Raw genomic sequence first — 12,255 nt, 5'->3', positions numbered from 1 at the left:
CATTTAGCCCATCCCCCCTCCCACAACCCCTCCAGCAACCCTCTGTTTGTTCTCCACATTTACGAGTTTTGTCCCCCTCCCTGTTTTTATATTATTTTTGCTTCCCTTCCCTTGTGTTCATCTGTTCTGTGTCTTAAAGTCCTCACATGAGTGAAGTCATATATTTGTCTTTCTCTAATTTCGCTTAGCATAATACCCTCCAGTTCCATCCATGTAGTTGCAAAAGGCAAGATTTCATTCTTTTTGCTCTCCAAGTAATACTCCATCGTGTATGTATGCCACATCTTCTTTATCCATTCATCCGTCGATGGACATTTGGGCTCTTTCCATACTTTGGCTATTGTCAATAGTGCTGCTATAAACATGGGGGTGCATGTGCCCCTTCGAAACAGCACACCTGTATCCCTTGGATAAATGCCTAGTAGTGCAATGGCTGGGTCGTAGGGTAGTTCTATTTTTAGTTTTTTGAGGAACCTCCATACTGTTTTCCAGAGTGACTGCACCAGCTTGCATTGCCACCAACAATGCAAAAGAGATCCTCTTTCTCCGCACCCTCACCAACATCTGTTGTTGCTTGAGTTGTTCATGTTAGCCATTCTGACAGGTGTAAGGTGGTATCTCATTGTGGTTTTGATTTGTATTTCCCTGATGATGAGTGATGTGGAACATTTTTTCATGTGTCAATTGGCCATCTGGATGCCTTCTTTGGAGAAGTGTCTATTCATGTCTTCTGCTCATTTCTTCACTGGATTATGTGTTTTTTTGGGTGTTGAGTTTCATAAGTTCTGTATAGATTTTGGATACTAACCCTTTATCTGATATGTTGTTTGCAAATATCTTCTCCCATTCTGTCAGTTGCCTTTTAGTTTTGCTAATTGTTTCCTTTACAGTGCAGAAGCTTTTTATTTGATGAGGTCCCAGTAGTTCATTTTTGCTTTTGTTTCCCTTGCCTCCAGAGACGTGTTAAGAAGTTGCTGTGGCCAAGATCAAAGAGGTTTTTGCCTGTTTTCACCTCGAGGATTTTGATGGCTTCCTGTCTTATGTTGAGTGAGGTCTTTCACCCATTTTGAGTTTATTTTTGTGTATGATGTAAGAAAGTGGTCCAGGTTCATTCTTCTGCATGTCTCTGTCCAGTTTTCCCAGCACCACTTGCTGAAGTGGAATATCTTTATTCCATCAGATATTCTTTCCTGCTTTGTCAAAGATAACTTGGCCATACGTTTGTGGGCCCATTTCTGTGTTCTCTATTCTGTTCCCTTGATCTGAGTGTCTGTTCTTGTGCCAGTACCATACTGTCTTGATGATTACAGCTTTGTAGTATAGCTTGAAGTCTAGGATTGTGATGCCTCCTGCTTTGGTTTTCTTTTTCAAGATTGCTTTGGCTATTCGTGGTCAAAATTCCTATTTTAATAAAAGCATTTCATTTTAGGTCTCCTTTCGACTCCTTAATATTCTAGAAAATGTCAAGAGTAAGAGAATCACAGAAAATAACATTTTCTTAACATTTAATTAATGTCAGAGGAAGAGAAAGAAGAAGGGAGACTCCCTTCCCAGACTCCCACCCAATACTGGAACTCTGCCGGGGGCTCCCGAATGTGGCAGCTCACTGGCTCCAGGATGGTCTGAGAGGCCAGGGAGGAGGACCAATGTCCTCGACCGTGTTCCCAGGCCTGTGTCGAGCACTGTCACGCACTCTGCTATACAGGAATACTAAACAGGCTGCGTGGGGCTCAATGACTGGGGAGATGGGGGTGCAGAGCCAACACCAACACTTTGAGGTCACACTTGCCACAGGCCGCAGTAGAGGTGTCGGCTTGGAGCACGGACCAGCTGAGTAGGGATGAGATGCATCACTTAGGTTTCTTGAACTAATAGATAGTCTAACCTCATTTAATATATAATTTAAGAACTTGCAGAGAACTATCCACTTCGCTTTGTCAGAGGTAAGCAAAGTTTAAAGACGTTTGTTAAGAGTTCCAATTATTTTCAGTTCTCTCTTGATAAACTTAACAAAAGTGGACAACAACCTAAGCTCTATCCGTGGGAACCACATCATTAACTTCAAAAAGAATGAATAAGTCAAAACTCTCAAAGTGCTATACTGACTGGTAGGCTGTAAACTGCAATGAAAAAAATAAGCTTGTGGGGGGCGGGAGGTGGCCTGGGTGGCTTAGTCAGTTGAGTGTCTGACTTCGGCTCAGGTCATGATCTCGCAGTGCGTGAGTTCGAGCCCCGTGTCGGGCTCTGTGCTGACAGCTCAGAGCCTGGAGCCTGCTTCAGATTCTGTGTCTCCCTCTCTCTGCTCCTCCTGTGCTCGTGCGCTCTCTCTCTCTCTCTCCATCCCTCTCTCTCCCTCTCTCTCTCAAGAATAAACATTAAAAAAAATAGTTAAAAAAAATAATAAGCTTTGGGGCACCTGGGTGGCTTAAGTCGGTTGAGCATCTGACTCTGGATTTTGGCTCTGGTCATGATCTCATGGTTCATGAGTTCAAGCCCCTCATCGGGCTTGCACTGATGGTGTGAGCCTGCTCGGGAGTCTCTCTCTCTCTGTGCCTCCCCTACGTGTGCACACGCGTAGGCATGCACCCTTTCCTCTCAAAAATAAATAGACTGAAAAAAATGTTTTATTGAAGAGCACAGCTTGCAGGCAAATCCCGATTGTGAGCAGTGTTTTAGCCACATACAGACACAAAAAGTTAAAACGCCAAAAATGAATTTCGAACTGCATTAAAATAGCCAAAGCCCAAGAGTTATCATCATTCCTTTGCCTGAACTTCTCCTCTTGACGAACAGCAAGCAGTCCAAGTAACTGGAGTAAAGGTGTGTCAAAGATGGAAGTTTAAAAAGCAGGTTGGGGCCTCCAGGTGAGGGCCAAGAGGTAGCTGGCAGTGCTGGTTCCGAGACGAACAAGCAGATCAATAAGTGTACCAAAGAGGACCGGAGCCTTTCATATTCGCAACTGTCAGACAAGGAACTCGCACACACAGGAGGGTGAAGGCTAGAGGCACTCGTGGTACTGGACTAGAACCAGAGGGATCAGTGTGAACGGAGGGCATCCAACACCCAGAGCCAGACACACAAACACACCTAGGTGTGTGTGAATGGGTGTGGAGGATTCTATATATTTAGAGAAGGTGCACATTGTCCCAGCTCTGTCTACGGACAGGACCTAGAAGCCACCACCACCACACACCAGCAACAACACGAGAATATCCGCTGCCCTGTAAAACCACACTTGATTCAACACGGAAACAGCTGATTTGGGGCTTGGGTAGAGAAAATACAAGATGGGTTGGGAATATTTTTTGTGTCGGAAAGTACAGAAATGCTCCAAACGATGGGAACTTATCATAAAGAGAGAGGAGTCGATCTGAAGGGGCTCCCACTGGCCTAATCTGAGACAATCTGAACATCAAGTAAATAATAGGAGTAATGGATTACAGGCCATTGAATAAAAGAGGAAACCATAAATTCATTCTGGCATAAATAAATAAATGAGGGAGAAGGGAAAACCCTTCCTTATAAAAGAATGCCAATTAATAAACGCAGAAGAACAAAGCAGTTAGAAAATCAGCATCTGGCAACCAGCACAGTAAAAGTTACCTCAGGCAGGAATCATTAGTGCATGGACATTGACTTGGTCTCAAAGCATCTCCTCACAAATGACTTCTTAGTTACAAAAGGAAAAATAATAATCTTACTTTGAAGAAAAAGGGCCGACACCACTTTAACCAACTGGTCAAGTTAGCGGCAACAGTAATTAAGTATCATTCTTCTGCAGTATTCCTGCCAAAAATTCATAATCGAATTTTAATCATGAGGAAACAACAAATGAACCCAAACTAAGACACGCTCTACTGCCCAGTACTCTTCAAATGTGTCAAGGTCATCACAGCCAGACCAAGGAACTTTTTCCAGATGAAAGGAGACGAAGATGTGGCAATAGATGCCACCTGTGAGCCCACACTGGACTCTAGACCCAGAAAAGGAAAGCAGCAGGACATTCAGTAAGGTTTACAGATTCATGGTATTTTATCAACGATAATTTTATGGGTTTGATAATTATATAAGATGAAACATTTGGTGACACTAAGTAAAAGTACATGGGAACACTATACTATTTTTGCCAGTTTTTCTATTTCTAAAATGGTTTTTAAATGAAGAGTTAAAACACTTAAAATATTTTTTAAATCATCAACAAAGGTTAAAACTAGTGGGTGAAAGTTTGGTAAGAAAGTCTGATAAGTTCTGAACAAAACTTTTTGTTGGTTGGTGATACAGGGCATTATTGGGACAACTAGTCAAATGTGAATGGAGTCTGAAGATCAGATCTTAATACTGTATCAATGTAAACTTCTTGTTTTCAATGATTATACTATGGTTATCCTACACTGTAGTGACCTAGGGGAATGTTATTTTCTTTAGGAAGTATATACTGAAGGAATTTCAAGTAATGGAATATCATGTCTGCATCTTATTTTCATATGGTTTAGAAGAAAATATGTATACATAACACAGGGAAAACAACAAAGCAAACATGGTAAGATATTAATGATGGAGAAACTTGGGTAAGGAGTATATAGGAATTCTTAGTATTCTTGCAAGTTTGCAATTATTTCAAAATAAAATGGATTTTAAAAAATTAGATTGAGTAGGAATGTGCAGGGCCACGAACGCCAGGGAAAGATGTATTGCTTTTATTGCCCAGAGAGAGGAGAGCCACTGAGAGTTTCTAAGGTAAAATATGATGTAGTCAAATGCTAGCAGGATGGGACAGTCTAGACTTGAACTAAGTGTTAAACAAAAGTACCACTAACCAGTGGAAAGGAAGGACTTCGAGGCAACTTTCCAGACTCCAGCTGGTACATGCGGAGATAGACTTCAACCTGAGGCGTGGCCTCAGTGACACAGCGAACGACTTTCAGGGCGTGAAGGACGTCACAGTACTGCTCCTTGCGGTACAACATCACCTGGGCATGGGACTCATGGTGTGGAGGCAGGATCCCTATATGGAGACGGAGGGGGGGAAAGAAAGTGCAAAAACACTGAGATGCAAATCCAAATCCCCCCTTTATTGGAGAGAATCAAGTGAGAAGCTGCCCATTACAATCAGACTAGAATCACACAGATATTTAGTTACCATACAGATTCTGTTTTAGAAATTCTCTCTATAAAACAATCTTAAATTTTAAGTACTATCATTATTTCAATGGTACCTGCATCACTGATATTTAAGAGAAACGAAAGTGGCATCATAAAGCCCTTGAATAGGTGTGCCACTTAAACTCACGATAACCACATCGTGATCAATTAATTACATCAAGATGATGTAATTAAATGTATGGTTGTCAGCCCGGGGCCACCCTCGGCTCCTACGGACCGGTCTCCAGTTGTTGCATGTTGCTCCTGCTATGCACTGAACTGCTTCCCCCAAAATGCAGATGTTAAAGCTCCGACCCCAGTGTGGCTAAATGTGGAGACAGCGCCTAGAAGCAGATTAAGGTTAAATGAGGCTGTAAGGGTGGACTGCAATCCAACAGAGCTCGGGCCCTTACAAGAGAAGGAAGCGATACCGTTTGCTGTCTCTCTCTCTGCCATGTGGGGACAGATCGGGACGGTGGCCATCTACAAGCCAAGTGAGGCCTCACCAAGAACCAAACCAGCCAGCACCTTGATCTTGGATTTCTCAGTCTCCAGAACTGAGAGAACATAAACTGTTGTTTAAGCAGCCCGGTCTGTGGTATTTAGTTACGGCTGCCCTAGCCAACCATACAGGCCCCTCATCTCAGGACCAGCACCAACTTATCAAATCCTTCTCTTCCCCGATGATCAAAACTTGCTCACAAAGTAGCCTAGCTTGGGGACCACAGAAATCTCTGGTTCTCACTGATGAGACCACTTTACATCATATTCTGATGCCATTTTATGCTCACTGGCTCATTTAAACATGCCTACCTATGAGGTTTGGGGGCAAAAACCATCTTTTTTACAAACAAATGGCATGGAAAGAGCAGAGCGGGAGGAGCACCGGACAGGCTTTCAGCAAAAACATAGTTTCTAGTCCCACGTGTGAGAACAGCAGGACTCTCAAAATGTCTCTCTGCGAACTTGTTTCCTCAGCTGTCAGAGGTGGGAAATGGGACGGGTAAGCATCTCACTGAGCGTCCTCTGCACAACACGAGCCCTAAAAGCCCGCATGAAAAGAAGGATGCCAGGGTCAAACAGGTTTGTAAAACGCTGACAATGAATTTTCAAGGCTCTAAATTCTGCTATAAAAAAAAAACACATATTTATTCCGGCCTCATTAAATGTAACAAGACTGTACAGGAACATGGACTCTGGAGTCCAAGTTCCTGGGTTTGAACTCTAGCTCTACAATTAAGTGGCTGGACAGCTGTCGGCCACTTACTCAATCTCCCCGTAGAGAAGGCTGAGCTTCTCCATCTGAAAAATGAGACTAATAATATGTGTCATACAGTTGCTGTAATGGATAAAAAATTATATAAAGTGCTTCGAAAGTACACAACACATACTAAGCCAGCGTTAAGTGTTAGCGTACATCTGATAAGGATCACTCTTTTAGTAGAAAACACCACAGATACAGTATGCTAAAGAACAGTCTGGAAAACAAAAGGTGGGTGAGCGCAAGAGACTTTAGCTAACATGACGCAATGTTAACATCCAACTCGCTTCAATGTTCTTTGTCCTGACAGAAAGCTTTACCTACCTTAGCTTTGGAGTTCGTACCAGGCTTCCGCAAAAGCCAAGGGAATACACTAACATGTCTGACTCCCAATGTCCTAACTAACTCCTCCATGTCCTCCAAATCTGGGCTAACAAAGATTAAACAGCTGTAATTACACCCTCCTCATACTACTTGAGGCAGCACAGTGCCTCCCATGTTCAACCTCAAAGAGCTAGTTCTAAAGTTCCGACAGTTCCCTGAAATGGTATCAGCAGGCCTGACAAGGTCCCTGAGTAATCAACCCGTTCTAGGAAGAGTCAGCCTGTCTCCTTACACGGCATGGCGGCTGCAAATCTCCAGTGTCTTTACCACAAAAATAACAACAAAGACTTACCTGGTAAAGACAAGTGGGGAAACAGGGGTGACGAACAAGCCTGGACACTCTCAACGTGTCACAAAGCGCAACTGTACGTCTGCCACCCAATCCACTGGTGTTAGTAACCGATAAGACACATAGTATTTCCCAGCAGAAAGAGTGTCAGCATCCCTGGAAGGCATTTATTTTGATGGCCACTGGAAACACCAAGACTTAAGAACGAAGGCTCAAGATGTAAGAAACACTAAAATGGTTGATACCTGCTCTCTGGGCAGTAACCGCACTGTCACCCACCAGACATACGAGAGCTCAAAGACTGTCGGGATGCACGACAAAGCAAGGCATTCCACTTTCTAGAATGGACTGTGCTTGCTCGCTGCCTCCACATTACATAATCAGACTTAGGACAGCAGATGTCTCAAGTCCTGCAAATGCAGTACATTTTGGAAAGAGAACGGGGCCGACAGTCTATCTTTTACCTTCAAACGGGCTCCACCAACCTAAGTTCGAACCTTAGCTCTGCCACGTACAGACTAGAAGGCCCCAGGCAAGGCATTTAGCCTCGCAGTCTTTTTTCCCCATCTGCAAAACTGGGATATTAATACCTACCTCACAGGAGAATTGGGCGATTACTCGAATTATTTGTTTGTTTAAGGAAGAAAGAAAAGGAGGATGGCAACGGACAGGTATTGTAAGCATCAGCAGGCCCAGCAGAAATCGAGGAAAAAACACTTGGCTCAAAAGGCCAGTCACCTGTGGCCCCTAATACACTTTTTCTCCCACGGAAACTGAGCAGGCGCATTTCTCCTTCTCCTTCAGCCACTCGTCACTGGAATGTATCCATTTATGCTTCTAGGAAGTAAAAACGCCTCCATTTCTTTCTGACTCTGCTAGCACTCATCAGGAAGTTAGACCCCCTAGAGCTGGGAACCACAGAAATAACCAATTGAGAGCCACAACCTGGCAGTTAATTTAATTTAGCTCAGTAACGTCATTTTACAGGTGTGAGAGCTGAGGCCTCGCCGGGGTCTTCCTCAGGTTCACCCAGTTGACAGTGAAGCCCAGACCAGCTCTTGCTCCCGTCCAATGCCCTCCCCGCACCTTGTTTCAGGAACACACCTTCCTTCCTCTTCTATTATTACTGACGCCCGGAGAGTAATATTTAACGTACCGCTACTGAAATCACCTTCTTAAAGGCGTTCACAGTGAGCAATAATTCAGTCTCCTGACAGTAGGCCCAATATGCAGCAAAGGGCCTAGAAGAATCCTCTCCTTCCTGACTGATAAGAATGACAAATGTCCCATCACTCAACATTTTTGAAGATAAATCTTCCAACTCTTGAGTCTCATACCTAGAAGCACCTTCCATACCAACGCACGGTACATGGACGGGAGAGGGAATCTCTGACTAAAAGTACAAAGTTTCTCGATATCTAGAGGAAGAAACAAAGAACAATTGGTTAGAAACTTTTTATGCTGACGACACGAAAGTGCATTTTGGTTTTTTGTTTGTTTGTTTAATTCAAGTACAGTAAGACATTTCTCCAGAGGATGTCTAGTAAGTCAGTAAATCTAGAAAAGGCAACACTGGTCTGATTTCTAGCCCGGGGGTTTCACCAACTGGCTACTTGAAAACAATCAGTGCTTCACAGCCTAGGAGATGCATGTTGCATACATTACTACGTTCCCTGTGTCACATTAGCAGTAGTCACTATTTACAGAATTTCATTTAATCCACACTGCAAGCTTGTTGGGTAGTTATTGTTTTAAAGCTGCAGAAACTGAAGCCCCAAGCAGTTAAGCGACTTTAGTTAGCAGAGCTAGTGAATGGCATGGTCAGCCCTTAGATCCCCACATTCTCCAACAAACCACACTCAACTGTCCTGAACCTCAATTCTCTGTGCTCGTCAAATTCCAGCCATGCTTGGGGCGCCTGGGTGGCTCAGTTGGTTAAGCGTCCGCCGTCGGCCTAGGTCGTGATCTCGAGGTCCGTGAGTTTGAGCCCCGCGTCGGGCTCTGTGCTGACAGCTCAGAACCTGGAGCCTGCTTCTGATTCTGTGTCTCCTTCTCTCTCTGACCCTCCCCCCATTCATGCTCTGTCTCTCTCTGTCTCAAAAATAAACATAAAAAAAAAAAAAAAGCTTTGTCTTTAAAAAAAAAAAATTCCAGCCATGCTTAAAACACAAAGATCAGGAGGGAAATGGTTTTGAAATTTTAGAAGCATTCTATGCATATAAAGTACTATTTTTACCTATGGTTCAGTTTATTTTACTTTAGTCAGCAGAACAGACCTTATTATTACTACAAAGCAACTAAGATGTCAACACATAATGTAGTCTCATGGTATTTGCATCGGAGAAAAATCGTCTGGAGAGTTATGAATTTACCCAGAAGCTATGATAACAGCTCTGAAAACAGAGGAAATATATGGGTCTAATATGAGAAAAAATACCACAGCCTTCTTAACAGTCCTCTCAAAGACATCCGACTCAGCCTCAGCAAATAGAAGCTTGAAAAATCCATAACCTCTCCCAAAATACACCATTTACCTGTCATCCTATCACTAAAAGATACAGCAGGTAACAAATACTTCTGAATGTCTTTTAAGACACCACTTCTTTCAGGACAGCTGGGATGACTAAAACCCAATAACCTCAATCTAACTTGTAAAACTCACCAAGCCGGTCATCTTTTAGGAGAATCTCCAATGATTTCTTTTCTTCAACTCCACGAAACCCCACTTTCTCATAATACACTGAACGGAAGTTTCTCTGAGAGTCCTCAGTCATGTTTCATTCTTGGAGAGAGAAAGAGTAGGGAGAGGGAAAGAGTGAGCTTAAAAACAGAGACTGGACAATTTGGGAACTTTTCCAATGATTTTCTCAAACATCCCCCACGAATTCAATATACTAAAATAAACTGGCTGCCTTTGCATAGGACTCAACATTATCTATTTTTTTAATGTTTATTCATTTATTTTGAGAGAGAGAGAAAAGGAGGGGCAGAGAGAGAGAGAGAATCCCAAGCAGGCTCCACGCTGTCAGCACAGAGATGAACAGGGCTGGATCTCACAAACCATGAGATCATGACCTGATCTGAAATCAAGAGTCACTTAAATACTGAGCCACCCAGGCGCCCCTAAATGTCTCATTTTAAACAACTAACACCACCTCACCTATGTTCCTTGGCCAAAAACCAGGACATAAAACTAAAGTCCTCTGAGCTGCTAAAATAGATTTCACAAGGTGCATGCACTAAGGCTCCTACTTTACTTATGGGAGTTCCTGGCCATTATACACGTTCAAAGAAAAGAAGGAAAAAAAAAACAAAACACTAGTGAAATACGAGGACAAGATGTCATACAAAAGGGGTTACCAAACAGTCTCCACTAGGAATTGTTTTTGTTTTTACAAATATTATGCATTAAAAAAATGAAACTATATTCTAAAATGCAGGCAATGTGTCTTTAGGTAGGATTCTGGGTGATTTCCTTTCTTTTGCTTTGCCATATTTTCAAATGGGCATTCTGTGAAATAAAAAACTAAACTATAAAAAAAGTAAAAACAACAACAACAAAACAAGCTTCTCACTTAGTTTTCCTTTAAACACAATCCTATCAAATGCAGTTATCGAAATCAGAGCCCACAAGAGACGAACAGCACTGAATTGTAAACCAGAAGGGGGGCAGGAGTGAAGCCTATTAATAAACGATGCCACAGAACTGAAGACAGAATAACGACTTAAAATCTGGCATTGGGACTCAAAAAGTTCAGCGGTGTCAGGTTCTTTCACAATAATGTTCATAGGACTGACTGCAAGACATCGGGGGGGGGGGAAAGGTGAGATTAGGTTGGCATTTTAAGAATAAAATGGATGTAAGGCATTTTTCAGAAAGTATTGCACTGCCTGAAATCAAATACTTAAAATGTCAGTGCAAAAAGGAATCTAATCCTCAGGTTTTAGAAATCCTGACAAGTCCCCAGCGAGGAAGGGAGGGTTGAGTTCCAGACAAGCCAAGGTCTTCCTTATCGAAAACTCTGCACCCCTTCGGTCTCAGGAAAGGTAAAGATTCGTTAAAAAGGAGAAATTCTAAAGGGTTCTGAGCTTTGGGGACCACACGTTTTAAACAAAAACAAAAACGAAACAAAAAACAAAAATTCCAGGGTGGCTCAGTGGGTAAGCATCAGACTTTGGCTCAGGTTGTGATCTCGCGGTTTGTGAGTTCGAGCCCCTCGTTGGGCTCTGTGCTGACAGCTCTGAGCCTGAAGCCTGCTTCTGATTCTGTGCCTTCCTATCTCTCTGCTCCTCCCGTGTTCATGCTCGCTCTCTCTCTCTCTCTCTCAAAAATAAATAAGCATTAAAAAATTTTTTTAAAAAAATTCCAAAGCACTAAAACGCCAAATGAGTTCGGGGATTTCTTTAAAAGCAGCAAACAGCTGCAGGGCGGTGCGGTGCCCGTTACCTACACACACGATTCTCAGATTGCACTACGATGGCTACAGGTCCTCCCGGAAGAAAATCCTGTAATTTACACGCCGGCCCCTGAGCGTCCACCTGAGGAAAAGTCAACACACCCTGCTCCACGACCCCAGGTCCCACTCTCCCTGTTATGCTTCACCTCTAGCAGTGGAAACCACACCCGGGTTGAGACTAAGTGGTCCGGGGGGAGGCGGCGGAAACCAGGCCCAGCGCGCTGACCGGCCGGCGGGCAGGGGAGGCGACGTGAAGGCCGCCGAGGGGACGGGCGCGCCCTAGGGCGGCCCCCGGGGCGGAGGGAGGCTACGGGCCACCTGCGCCCGGTTAGCCAGCGCCCCGTCGCCCCCGCCGTCGCCGGACGTGACGTCAGCACCCGTCGGAGGGGCGGTGCCGAGAGTGCGCGTGCGTGTGGAGCATGCGCAGAAGTTCCACTCGCGCCCTGAGACCCGGGCGCTTTGGAGAGCAGAAAGCGTCTGGCGTCGTTGGCTTAGACTCTCTCCGCGGCGCCTGCCAGTGGGAGCGGTCCTCTAATTCTCCACTCCTGGTCCGAAGAGTCTGGCAACCACCTTATTCCTTCCGTTCTGGCTAGTGTTTGGGATGCTCTCTCCTCTCCGGTCCTTAAGGTCCCCGCCTGCATGGGAGGGCGGGGAAAGCTCCTTGGAGCCTGGGAAGATGCTCCTCCGCCCCGTCTGCGGTGGAAGACTCCTGCTTTCTTTCT

At 44.2% G+C, this 12,255-nt stretch overlaps 1 protein-coding gene across 5 annotated transcripts in view; it reads right to left on the bottom strand.

Annotated features, from left to right (window-relative positions):
* The window catches only part of TBC1D7 (TBC1 domain family member 7), a 28,034-nt gene extending 16,133 nt beyond the window's left edge, over positions 1 to 11,901 (bottom strand). For 4 of the 5 annotated variants that reach the window (XR_009262781.1, XR_009262782.1, XR_009262783.1 and 1 more), the window contains exons 1-4: positions 11,680 to 11,900; positions 9,739 to 9,858; positions 8,414 to 8,494; positions 4,818 to 5,005 (exon numbers count right to left, since the gene is read on the bottom strand). Coding sequence is in view for 2 of the 5 variants with exons in the window: in XM_058732987.1 (XP_058588970.1) it covers positions 4,818 to 5,005; positions 8,414 to 8,494; positions 9,739 to 9,850 (381 nt within the window). In the remaining 3 variants the exon portion in view is untranslated. Of the gene's footprint in view, positions 1 to 4,817; positions 5,006 to 8,413; positions 8,495 to 9,738; positions 9,859 to 11,679 lie in introns of all 5 variants that reach the window. The other variant, XM_058732989.1, reaches the window with a different exon arrangement.
* Between the last annotated feature and the right edge of the window lie 354 nt (positions 11,902 to 12,255).

This window comes from Neofelis nebulosa, chromosome 6 (assembly GCF_028018385.1).
Source record: "Neofelis nebulosa isolate mNeoNeb1 chromosome 6, mNeoNeb1.pri, whole genome shotgun sequence".
Classification (NCBI taxonomy): Eukaryota; Metazoa; Chordata; class Mammalia; order Carnivora; family Felidae; genus Neofelis; species Neofelis nebulosa.
This window is presented reverse-complemented; position numbering and strand designations above follow the sequence as displayed.